General features: G+C 40.3%; 1 protein-coding gene across 5 annotated transcripts in view; it reads right to left on the bottom strand.

Moving 5' to 3' along the window:
• Nucleotides 1-12463, bottom strand: part of Astn1 (astrotactin 1) — a 307737-nt gene that overhangs the window by 93641 nt on the left and 201633 nt on the right. For 3 of the 5 annotated variants that reach the window (XM_032914597.1, XM_032914600.1, XM_032914601.1), the window contains exon 9: nucleotides 5615-5689. The exons of the other annotated variants lie outside the window; for them this stretch is intronic. In XM_032914597.1, coding sequence (XP_032770488.1) covers nucleotides 5615-5689 — 75 coding nt within the window. The remainder of the gene's footprint in view (nucleotides 1-5614; nucleotides 5690-12463) is intronic. 5 annotated transcript variants of the gene reach the window in all.

Raw genomic sequence — 12463 nt, 5'->3', positions numbered from 1 at the left:
AAAAGAATCAATCAGCATTTCAAGGGAGAGCTTAAGGAAACCAGGAGAGATTATTTGTTTGTTTATTCATTCATCTCATCTCGAAGACATTAAAACGCTCTGTCTTCACAGTAAAAAATAATAGTCTAAGGGATAAAAGCCAATGTGGGTGGAATATCACAAGGTGGCGGCAGCCTAGCGTCTCCTCCCAATTTGATGTGGCGGGAGGAACAATGGAAGGATATGTGCAATTAAGCAGAACCTCTACACCAGCCTCATCGGCATGCTGGTCACAGCCACGTTCAGAGCCCTGCTCAGCTCTCTCCTAGCCCACACAGTCTTCTCTCCTCTCAGCATTGCCTGAGATGATAGGAAATCAGACTAGTGCCTCAGTTTTGTTTTGTTTTGTTTTTGTAAATGAAGTGTGGAACCTGCCCCAGAGTGCGCACCACAGAGCAGATCCACAGACCCCGGATGCATAGCTATGTGATTTCTTCCCATGACCTGAATGACAGTCCTTGCCATCAGAGTTGCTAAAAGAAGATCAGTTCCTGCTTCACCACAGGGGTTTCTGGGAGAGAGGCAGGTGGCCCGATTTGGTGGATATTTCTCCCTTTTCTCCACTGTTTCTTTGTTCTCCAGACTTCTGAATCCTCTCAACTTCTGGAGATATTCAGAGATGCTCTTACTCTGTAGGAGGCTCTTAGATCTTCCTTCCTGTTTGTATGAGGCAGTAGCCAAGCCTATGACTTGAGGGGTGGTGCAAAAGATTATTGCTGTCTTCACTAGGAAATCAATCAGTAATATTTATTGAAGGCACAGCAGCACACTTATACACACACACACACACACACACACACACACACACATCATTTGGCTATATGGCAGCAACAGGCTGATCTGAGGTGCCCTGAGTCTGGGAATTAAAGACAAATGTGGGTTGAAATAAATGACCTTCGGGCATTTGTATGATTTCATTTGTATTTCCTGAAGGGCATTCTTGAGGTGGCCACTTACACTAGGCAACTTAGACAAGGACAATACTAACACCTACCATTGCAGAAGAACAACCACAAGTTTAAATGGTATGAGGATTAATGTGGTTCATTGGACACTGGCCTTTGTCTTCTATTCTGATATTAAAATAATTGTACTTGAATAATGTAACAGGTTTTAGGAAATGGTTGGCAGCTGTGTTACATTTGTGATGGTGTTCCTAAGCGGGGACGGCAGAAATCTATAACTTGCCCCAACTGAAACTATTTAACATATTTCTGTGCATGCAAAGTTGAAAACTGAATGTGTCACTGTGATCACATCTTTAGCTTTTTCTGGCCCCAGCCCTGCTTCATATTTTTGTCCCCTCCATACCATATGACTGTAGTTCCTGATATCCTCCCACCCTTTTAATTATTCTTGCTTTTATTACTAGTTCTTTCTAGATTTTATTTTCTCTTTTCTTCACTTGAACCGACTCAACTAAACAATCCTTTCCAGTCATAAAGCCTTCCAGAAACTATCCCAGAAGCTTGGTCTTCAATGCTCAGGTGGAGAAAAGGGACTCTTCTCTTTCTACATTAGAGAATCTCTGCTGTAGTTCATGCATGGAATTGTACCTGGCATTTTATTTTCCAGGTTCACCATGACCAAGCAGAATGTGTGCTCTTGGGTAGCAAAGATTAACACAATTCCTAGACTGAGGGAGTCATTCAAGAAATAGTCATTAACTAATCAATAGGATATTTTGTCTCCTTCATTTTCAATGGTGTCTGAGTAACATACCCTTGATGTTCAAATTTGAAGAATGCATTGGTGAAGCTAAACCTTTCTGGTAAACAGGCTGTGAGCAAACCTTTGCATTTCGATGGATCTAGTAACCAAGATGCTATTTTTCCATAAACAGGAGATGAAATGCAAAACAATGGAGTCTTCTTTGGTCTGTGACAGAGCCAAGGTGAAGCCCTTTAGGCCAAGTGACATGGAATGAAACTAACATTTACTGAGAACTCTTCCAAAAAGAAAAAGAAAGAAAGAAAGGAAGGAAGAAAAAAAGAAAAAAGAAAATAAGAAAAGCTACTTTTAAGAACTCCTCATTTATTCTCAAGATGGCCCTCTCAAGTGAGTACTTTGGCCCCATTTTACCAACAGAGCATGTAATACTATAAGGATATCAGTGACCTTCCAAAGATCAACCTTTTGTAGGACAGAGAGAGGGAGTTTTCAGGTGTGGATCCCAGCAGCTTGCCAGCCCATGCTGACTGATGCATATGAAATTCTAAAACTTTCTTTCATCGGCAGAATCTACTGAACAACTCCAAAAACCAAATATAGACTAAGCTGTTAGAAAAAAGAAAAAAACTGTGTCCTGAAATCTCATCTGTCCCTCATTCATGCAAATTTGTCAGGAATGACTTTTAAAACACCACCCAGTGGAAGCTGGGAGAGCATCTGGATTGCCTTCCCACATTGGGTACCCTAGAGACAGATGGGGATGTCCACTGCCACGTTGAGGACTCAGCTTTATGCCTCACAGTCCTCTTGATACCCAGATAGAAATTTCTGTCCAGAGGCAAACCCTGTTTGCCAGTGTTGGACAGAATAAGCCTGTTGTCTCTCTAGCTTGGTGCAAAATGCAATGTGGGGAAATACAATAGCCCTTGATCTGGCGTCTCCACCCTTCCTCAGGCCAGATTTTTCTAGGACAAGAAGGTATTATTCTCAGAGACACAGGTACACATTTGAAGAGACACAGGTGCACACTTGAAGAGAAGGTCCTACACACACACACACACACACACACACACACACACACACACACACACACACACACACACACACGCTGGCCTGCAGTAGTTCTTGGCATCAGAGTCCAGTGGAATGAATGGTTTTCACTATAAGAATGTCTTTGGTGTGAAACTCAGCTTGGCTGAATCAGGACTCTCTTGTATTTAGTTTGGGATTGGTGGTTTTCAAAGTGGGATTCACCATATCTTTTCATAATATGATTTCAATAGCTTGGGAGATACCTAAATTGAGGACCTACATATACCTGACAAAGGTCTATTATATTTTCAAAACTATATCTAGTCTGGAAAGCTTTCTATGGAATAGCTTCCCTTAAGAAGACAACCATCTCACTCATAGGCAAATATCCAAGTTAAAAATAAAACTGAGATAAATGTATTGACAATTAGCTACTATAGTCATTCATTGTGATCAGTAGAATGAAGCTTTATAGCAATGTTTATCAACATGGCTGTAGATAAAATTTACCAAGGCGTGTTTAGAAAGAATTCATTCCCTGAGCATAACTCCCAACACTTTTGAATAAACTGGTTTGTGCTGGATGCATTGATCCTAAGAAAGCCTGGGCATTATCACATAGGGCCAAAGATAAAAGATCACCTCTTGGACAAGTCTGAAAACTTAAAGGCAGGAAGCCTCTTTACCAAGCCTGTCAAAGTCATATTACAGCATCTGAAATCATGCTTTGAAATGATGGATGCCCAAGAGATTATAGATATGGAGACCTGGTCAGGCCCATGGAAATGTTCAATGTTTATATTAGGAGGAGAAGATGCAATCTTGCTGAATGACAAGAGTATGAGAAAATATTAGATATAGTGGATTGGCTCCTGTAGAAGGTAGATTTGACCACGAATAGAAAATTCCATAAGAGAAAAACAACTTATTTAACAGCTGAATATCAACACACAGTGGTGGAAGGATTTAATGCCAGAATTTAAACTCTATTTCACAGGTTAGAGGAAATATTCAGTGGCTTGGAATTGATCAGAATAAAATTATGAATTAGTACAACAGCAAATAAATAACCTATTTTCATCACTGACCAGATCAAATTTTTCCTGGAATAGCCATTGGTAATGGTTGACTTAGATGCCAGAGTGGTTTTAATTTAAAAGTGCCCCAAAATAAGTGAAGCAAACCCATTATATTCATTTGAGAATAGGGTTATTGTCATGATGGGGACCAAAATTGTTAATAACATATTGATTATCCCACTGGCTCCTGAGGCGGTGAAGTCATGGATTAAAGCACACACCTGCTCCCTCTGTAGTTCATGGCTGTCATATCCAAGGAGCCAGCAAGCTTGAAAAAAATTAATAGTTGTAGAGATGGAACATATTTTCATACACAGATTCTGATCTAATAGATTTAACCAGAAGCTTTGGTCACTAGTGATAACTTAAAATTTGTAGAAAATGGAGGACTTATCTATGCTAATCAATACAATTTCTCCTGACTTCTCCTTACCTCATTTTTGTCACTCTCAATGATCTTGGAAGTTGAGCAATAAGAAAATAAGGGGGAAGTCATTCAAATGAAAACTCATTGTCAGAAATTTTAAGACCAAGGAATATTGTTGATTTCTCACAGAGCACAAACATTCAAAAGCAGGCTGTAGCCAGTGTCATGAACTTGACACAACCTGCCCTTGGAGAGACAGTCTGGAGACTGAAGGGAAAGGAAAGGCCATGTGCAGAAGTGGTCATGAGAAAGAGAACTGTGGTTGAATCCATCCTATCTCATGAGGGCAAACGGCACAAGGTGCATGTGGTATTGGGCTCAAGGACACAGATGCAGGTGCCAAATCAATACCAAAAATAAGTGTGACTGACAACATAGGGGTAAAAGAAGGTAGCACTAAAGGGTCTTCAGGAAGCTGCATTACTGCAGTAACAAAGAAGCAAGCCGTCCACCTGTCCTCCATGGCTCACCATCTCTCCAGCAATGGCATGCAGGAATTGAGCTCATTCTTTGACAACCTCGAACACATGAAGGTCGGGGCAGTTCCTCCAAAAGTGGGCTTGCTCATGGAAAAGTCCGTGCTGCTAGGTCAAGCACAGTCTCTGACTCTAAGTAGGTACAGGGTAACGTGTGTTAAATGAAGGACAAACGGACTACCAGAATGAACAATAAGATCGTAGATGGGAAATAAGCTTATGTTCCAGAAAAGGTCTGGTGTGAATTAAATTTTATGAAAATTCAATAGTTCATGGCTGGCACCCAAATCCCCCTTCGCTTGTGAGTCTTTCTAATATGTGCTATTTATTACCAGATATGCAGGTAGAAATTGGGAGGGACTAGAATCATCAAATTTGATCAGGAGGGTAATAGATAAAAGAAAATAATAATGAGGTAGAGTTTAGAATAGAAGGAGGCAGGGGCGGGAGAGATTAATTTTGAACAACTTAAGACTCTAGGAAGAAGGTGCAAATTAGATGTAAAGTGGAAAGGCAGAAACTGACATTAATTGCCTGTTCTGTGCCAGATTTTGTGCTGGGGACTTTCCCTGTATTATCTCACATATCCTTCAAAATAATCCAGCCAGGCATGTAATATAGCCCCATTTAACAAATGGGGAAGCTAAAGGATCTGAGAGTTTAAGCACTTTACTGAGGTTCCCTGAGCTGGCAAGGAGTGAAATCAGACTCAAACAGAATCTGTCTGACTTCCTAGCCCCCTATGCTGATGCTAGGTATGATTTGGGTCAAGTACATTTGTTCTAAGTAGGAAAACACATCCGAGCGTTCCCTGTGTTTACCACTCTGAGTGTTCTGTGGGAGGTGGAGCTTACAGACATACACAAGCACATCCCTGGGCATGCACTTACCTGAATATTTTATCAGAGGGTTGCTCTCCCAAAACCAGATCAAAGCCTCGCTGAAATATTGTGTAAGGCCAAGGCCTAAAAGGAGAAATATCATGCAATTAAAGTCCACTCAACAAACACTCTCTTCAAGTCAGGCATCATGCTAGGTCCTAAAGACCCAAAAATGAGGAGCACATATTCTCTGATCTCACAAAGCTCGCTAACTTGAGCTCACATACAACCATGAAGCCAGGAAAGGGGCCAAAAAACAAGGTTAGTATAAAAACCACTGAACTGCCAAGAAAACAGAAATTGATAGACAAGGTATGGTTACTATACAGAGTAAGATGGGACTCAGTCATAATTTACACTCTTTCTGTTGTAATTTCAAAGAAATCTATACTTTCCCTACTTAAGATGGGGAGGGGCATAATATCTTTAAAAACTCCAATTCTTTGAAACTAGAATTCAAAACCTGCTCTACTATAGAGCCAGTCATTTGAGTAAGGGAGATCCTACTTCCTTATTTGAGAAAGAATGGGTTAACAACGGCCACTTTACAGACTCTCATGAAGATTAAGCAAATTTTTAGGTCAAGGGCCATAAGTCAGAGTCTTTTGTCTTTCTGGTCCCTACTCAAAAGGACATGAGGTTTCTTAGTGTTTGAGATATTCTAGATGTATCTGAACATTTTAATGTCAATCATATAAACAGACTCAATTGGTCCTTTTCAAGTTATTATCAACTCCGCCCTGCTAGCAACATCTGGATATTGGCAAACATTTTAGAAAGTAGAAAGATATCTCTTTAAACAATGTGTGTCCCTTCACTGGCTAAGCCAGGGAAGCCCCAAATGAGTCATTCATTCAAACAAGTTTTAGAAAGTCTAGAAGTTGTGCTGAGTACTGAGTGATTGTGTACACTGGTTGGACTTAGTCTTTCAATTATGGAGCATAATTATGGAATAGTCTTATAATTAGTCCAATTACTGAGAATTTATTTTGGCTTTCCCTTTGTTTCCTGGGGCCTACGAAAAGTCAGAAAATATGTTATTATTATTTGGTGCTAAGCCTAACATTAAGCATTAACTCTGTGGTTGCCAGTGCAAGACTTAACCCCTAGGAGACAGAATTGAAGGAAACGTAAAAAAGTTTCCTTGAATAACACACTTAGAGTTGAACAGCTGCACTGGCATTTAAAGGGTAGGATGACAGATACTGCAGTGCCCAAGGCTGTTCTGCACAACACAAAATGTCCCCGTGTCCTATAAGCTCTTAAATATCATATGGTCATTTGCTTAAGTGTTTAAAAAACCATTTATACATCTGAGTCCAAATGTTAACTCCAATTACATATAAACGCAAAGTAGCTAGTAGCTTGTACAGTTTTAATACAAGATCCATCTCGGTTGGGTAGCTATTATGTTGATTGAGAAATTATACGTCGCATAGGCACTGATTCATAAACACAACATATACTGGTTTCAGTTTATCTTGTCTTGTTATTTTTGAGACTGGGGTTAGTGCAGCCCAGGCTCGCCTCAACTCACTTTAAAGTTGAAGGTATCTTCAACATCTTGGTCCTCTTGCCTCTGATTATGGAATGTTAGGAATACTGTGATATACCACTACACCAGATGTAGAGTAGAATAGCATTTCCTTATTAGTCCCCATTGCTCTCATTCTATTCACATATTTATCAGGCCTTACATGGTAAATTGCACCATGTACAAATGTCTGCAGTGCACTTTTTGTTCTGTAATAGAGTATTTTATGTTAAAAACAGTTCTTACGCCTCAATAAATCACCTTCCTACTTCTCACTTAATTACTGCTAAAGCATTCTATTTGCTTGTAGAGATTTTGTATGTACAGCTTGTATTATTTATGGAATTACAGAAAATAAAAGAAATTTTTAAATGGTTGTTATAAGAAGGGGTGTTGGGCTATGTCGAGTTGAGAATCACCAACTTAACCTAACCAGTTAAACTATTAAAGCCACGGGAAAGCCCATGTTTTGCAGCAAAAAGACATGGGGGCTATTAAGACTGTAAGGGAGGATAGGTACAAATGGTCTCATTTTATACTTACTATTTATAAATACTTTCTTCCTAGGATTCAACTTAGAACTATCCAGGGCTTCAAAAGTATCCAGCATTGCAAAATAAACAGCCCTCACGTCAAAGAAACAGATGCCCCCAACCAGATGTTTCCATGTTTGTTCTGTTCATCAGATTTGGGTGCAGAACTGTGTTTAAATCTGCTCCTGTTTGGCTGAACAGTAAGTGAGGTCTCCTACATCGCTACAAAATATGAACTGATTCAATAACACATGACCCAGCCAATCCCCAAACTAGAACAATTAAAAATAAAGAAAAGAAACTTGCTGCTCCATTTCCCCCCTTTGGGAACAGTATCATATTCACTTCCTATTGTTTAGTCATTTTTAAGTAACACACATTTTGCCTCCAAGTCAGTTCTAGATTCAAAATTGGTACAGTGTAGAATCAGAGTAAATTCTTGCCATGGACCCTATAATTTGTAGACACACACACACACACACACACACACACACACACACACACACACCTATCTTCAAGACACAGGCCAATCAACTTGGAAATACTTAAGCAGACATATATGCATGTTTCTCAGTGAAAGTAGAAGGAAGTTCCAGCTCTTGACTCACTCAAAAGCAAAAGCAACTCATTAAGGGAGGGCTCAGATCTGCAATGTAGAGTCCTCCACCTCTACCCCTACCCCTGCCTGTTCACATTTAGAGGCAGGAAAGCAGAAGTTTTGAGACATAGGTTCTGGAGTGAGTCTGTCTGATTTAAATTCTAGGACACCAACAATCCCTACAGTGGCTCGGACAAGTTCTTTAACCATTCTGTATCCTTATGTCCTCATCTATAAAATAAGGCCAATGATGGTGGCTGTGTCTGCCTGGTAAGGTAGTTCTGAGAAGGAACTAGTTCATATAATTATATGCTCAGAACAGTGCCTGACATATAATGAGTGTCATATCCATTATTAAATATGTTAAATTTACAAATTACTTGGATCATAAATAAATCCTATAATAAAGAGTTATTTCTCCACTTCTAGAGCAGTGGTTCTCGACATGTAGGTTGTGACCACCCTCTTGTGGTCTCATAGCAGATATTCTGTATATAAGATACTTATGTTATGATTTGTAACAGTAGCTAAATTACAGTTGAGAAGTAGCAATGCAATAATTTTATGGTTGGGGGTTACAAGAACATGAGGATCTGTATTAAAGGGTCACTGCATTAGGAAGATTGAGAAACACTCCTATAGAGGAAGATGTTTCATGCCCCAAGGTAGAATGCAGTGCCAGCCCAGGCTATCTGTATAACTCAGGTTGTAGATACATTTGAGTATGGGAAAGCCAAAGGCGCCACTCAAGGGTACTAACTATTCAGTATTGACACTAATCACCAAGAGACAGGGAAGAGAACATCTTAGAACTGTTTGAGAATTCAGGAAGTTGCAGATCACACTAGCAGAGGAAGAAAAAGAAACATTTACTTTGCTCCCTGTTGATCAGGGATGGTCTGCCAAAAATGGTGATTATAACTCGATGTATTTACCAAATATTTCTGGAGTTCTATTGTATGTTGACTGTGGTATTAGGCAACAAGACTTGGAATAAGAAGATTCTTGCCCTCCAAGAAATCTACAGTCTTTCTGAAGAAACACATAACATAGCCATCTAGATAAATAGAAGAGGATGTTAGCAGGAAAGAGAGGTGGAGTTCTAGGAAACAGGCTCCATCAATACTGGCTGTAGATCAGCCATCCAGAGAAGAGAAGGCTGTGTGCTTGGCAAAGCCTGAAATGGAAGTTGGGAGCTTGGCTTACAGCACTGGGGAGGCTAGATCTTGATTTAGGAATAGCAGGAAGTAATGAGGAAGTAGATATAAAAGCACCAAAAATACTCTGAAGCTGAAGATCTGGGATCAACTCCAAAAGGAGAAGTTTCTGTTATTAGTACTCCTTGCATTAAGACAAGAAAGAAAAATGCCCTGGCCCCAATACAAGGAAGCCAATCTCAGCTCAGAGTAGTGCTACCTCTTAGAAGCCAGCTCTTCGGGATGTTAGAAATGTCCCTATCCCTTCTTTGCTGCCCATACCATGAACATTGTCTTCTCCACATTGCTAAAGTACATGGTTGAGTCTGCAGCAACCACAGCTCAAGTCTCCATAGGCCTAGATCTCAGACAGGGATGTCCTCTCCCTTATTAGCAAAACTATAACTGTGGACTAACTGCTCACATCTACTAGATCTCTCGATCAGATTGTGGGCCAGGACGGAGGCATCTAAGCAGGATACAATTCACTTTGGTTCTTCAAGGTTAAAACTGGGAGATGCTAGGCATTCTTAACCGAATAAAAAATTTTCACCTCAGCTTCTACTAGTCTGATGACTCCAGCAAGACTGCCCATCAGTGCTGAGTGGAGTAGACTCTGCCAAGATTAGCTGTGTGGAGAGGGCACTGGATCATCATGGAAGCTGCAGGCCACATGTGGTACAGGGACCCACCATAGAAGGTGCTCTCAATCTCTTGTTTCCTCTTAGATACGTGGCCTCTACTATTCTCTGTGCTACCAGGCAATACTTCTGCAGAATCTGAACTCAGAAAATAGCTGGTTTTGTGTTTGTTTTTAAATTGAGTATGAAATTTCATCCTGATAAATCAAGGCCCAGAATCTTCCCCTCCCTTGTGGACAGCCTCAGATAGTCTTCATGTAGGACTACCCATGGCAATTCAGCAGCTGCCTAAGAGCCATTGCTTCAGGCAGAGGCAGAACATGAACCACTGTAGAGCCTATTCTAATGGTGACACAGTAGGTAGACTCATATACATGCAGCTACCCAAGCTGAAAACGCTAGTAATCAGAATTGCTCTCTCATTTGCTCTTTTTGCTTTCCCCATTCTGTTTATTATCAGGCAGTATGCACAGCATATTTAATCTTCTCCAAGCAGCCACAATTTTCTTAGCTTTAAGTTTCTGTTCACAACTTCTCTTTTTCCTAAGTCCTGGGGATTTTACCGTGAGTCCTAAGGATATGCTGAGCAACGTGTGAGTTAGCTGTGGCTTTGACTGGACGTTTGGTCTTATTTTTGATTACTTTGACACTTGCTTCACTGTGTAACTTGGATCTAATTGAGTAAAAACAAACCCTGTGTGATCAGCCTACTATGTGTTGGACTGAGAATTCTCTTCCACCAGACTTTCTGTGCAGAACCGGACTACTTGTGCCCCACATGAGGCTCCTTCATATGCTCAAGTGCTAACTTTGAATTTCCATTGAATAGGGCACTAGAAACAGAGAACAAAGCCTTTGGCCAGAATGTCAGGGGATGGACTTTATGCTAGAGGGCATCACAAGGGAACGGTGGGTCAATGTGTGTCTTTATCTAAAGTAATAAGGATTATAATGGTTAACAGGGCCCAAAGCTCATATGTGACACATTATACCCTCAGGGTCTACTTTTCAACCTAGAATCCTGCCTGCCTCAACGTATATTACTCTTACTTTACACCGTTAGGTAGTATTAATAGTGTTCCAACTAGTAAATAGTATATTTCTCACTGTTGTCATTTTATGTCGTGGATAACTAATACTATGTAGCATAGTGTATACTATTTAAGTTAGCTTAAAATTAAATGTTCACGAGATTGTATCCATTGTTCAATGTCTATTCATAGGTAAAAAATTAATCACTAGTTTTTATGTGTAAGTAACATGGTTATAATTAACTAGCAAAGTGGTTAGAAGTAGGTCTGGGATCTAGACCAAGCCATTTTACAGCCAGGCTTCACCAACTGTGAACCATATGACTTTAGAAAATTCATACTTTCTATCATCAGGCCATTCTACTTACTTCTGGACCTTGCTACAGTCATTCTACAGTCACCACATCTTCTTCTCTCCAGCCCTCACTGTCTGGATCTTTGTCTCTGTCAAGGTCTCTATCACTTTTTTAAGTTGTTTCAGTATCTAATAAAGTGATCCTTCCAACATTTGTGCTGAATAGCTTTATGTCAACTTGACAAAAGCTACAGAGAGGAAGCTTCAATTGAGAAAAATGCCTGCATAAAATTGGGCTGCAGGCAAGCCTGTAGAAGATTTTCTTAATTAGTGATTGATGGAGGACTACCCAGCCTATTGGGGGTGAATCCATTCCTGGCCTTGGTGGTGCTGAGTTCTATATGAAAGCAAGCTGAACAAGTCAAGAAAGGAAACCAGTAAGCAGCACTCTTCCATGGCCTCTGTATCAGCTCCTCCTCCAGCATCCAGCCCCGTTTGATTTCCTGTCTTGATTCTTTATCTGATGGAGTATGGTATGGAGGTCTGCATCAAGTAAACCCTTTCTTTCCCATGTTGCTTTTGGACATGGTGCTTCCTCACAGCAATAGAAATCTTAAGCAGAACAATGATCAAGACCCTTCTCTAATGGTCTTGTCTTTCCCCTTCATTCACGTCTTCTCTTGCCAATATCACAAACTCACTACTGGTTTTGAGTTCAAGAGTCTCAATACCCAAACCTCATCCTTTACCTTCTTGCCTCATTTCTGACACCCAACAATATCCTACTACCATGACATAGTCACTCAACTCATGTACTCCCTTTTCATAAATAAAGATTAAGTTCTGTCATTAGTTACTACAGCAATTCCCTTTCAAGTTGCTCTCAGTTTCCACATCCTTGCACTGCTTCCACATCCTTTTCTGAAACACATCAACACTGGTTAAATCCAACGACCATGTGGCTCCATTTCTGTGGCAGCTGGCAACCATACTGTTGATGTCATTGTAAATCCCTGACTACCACTTTCAA

The sequence above is a fragment of the Rattus rattus genome, chromosome 10, assembly GCF_011064425.1.
Source record: "Rattus rattus isolate New Zealand chromosome 10, Rrattus_CSIRO_v1, whole genome shotgun sequence".
Classification (NCBI taxonomy): domain Eukaryota; kingdom Metazoa; phylum Chordata; class Mammalia; order Rodentia; family Muridae; genus Rattus; species Rattus rattus.
This window is presented reverse-complemented; position numbering and strand designations above follow the sequence as displayed.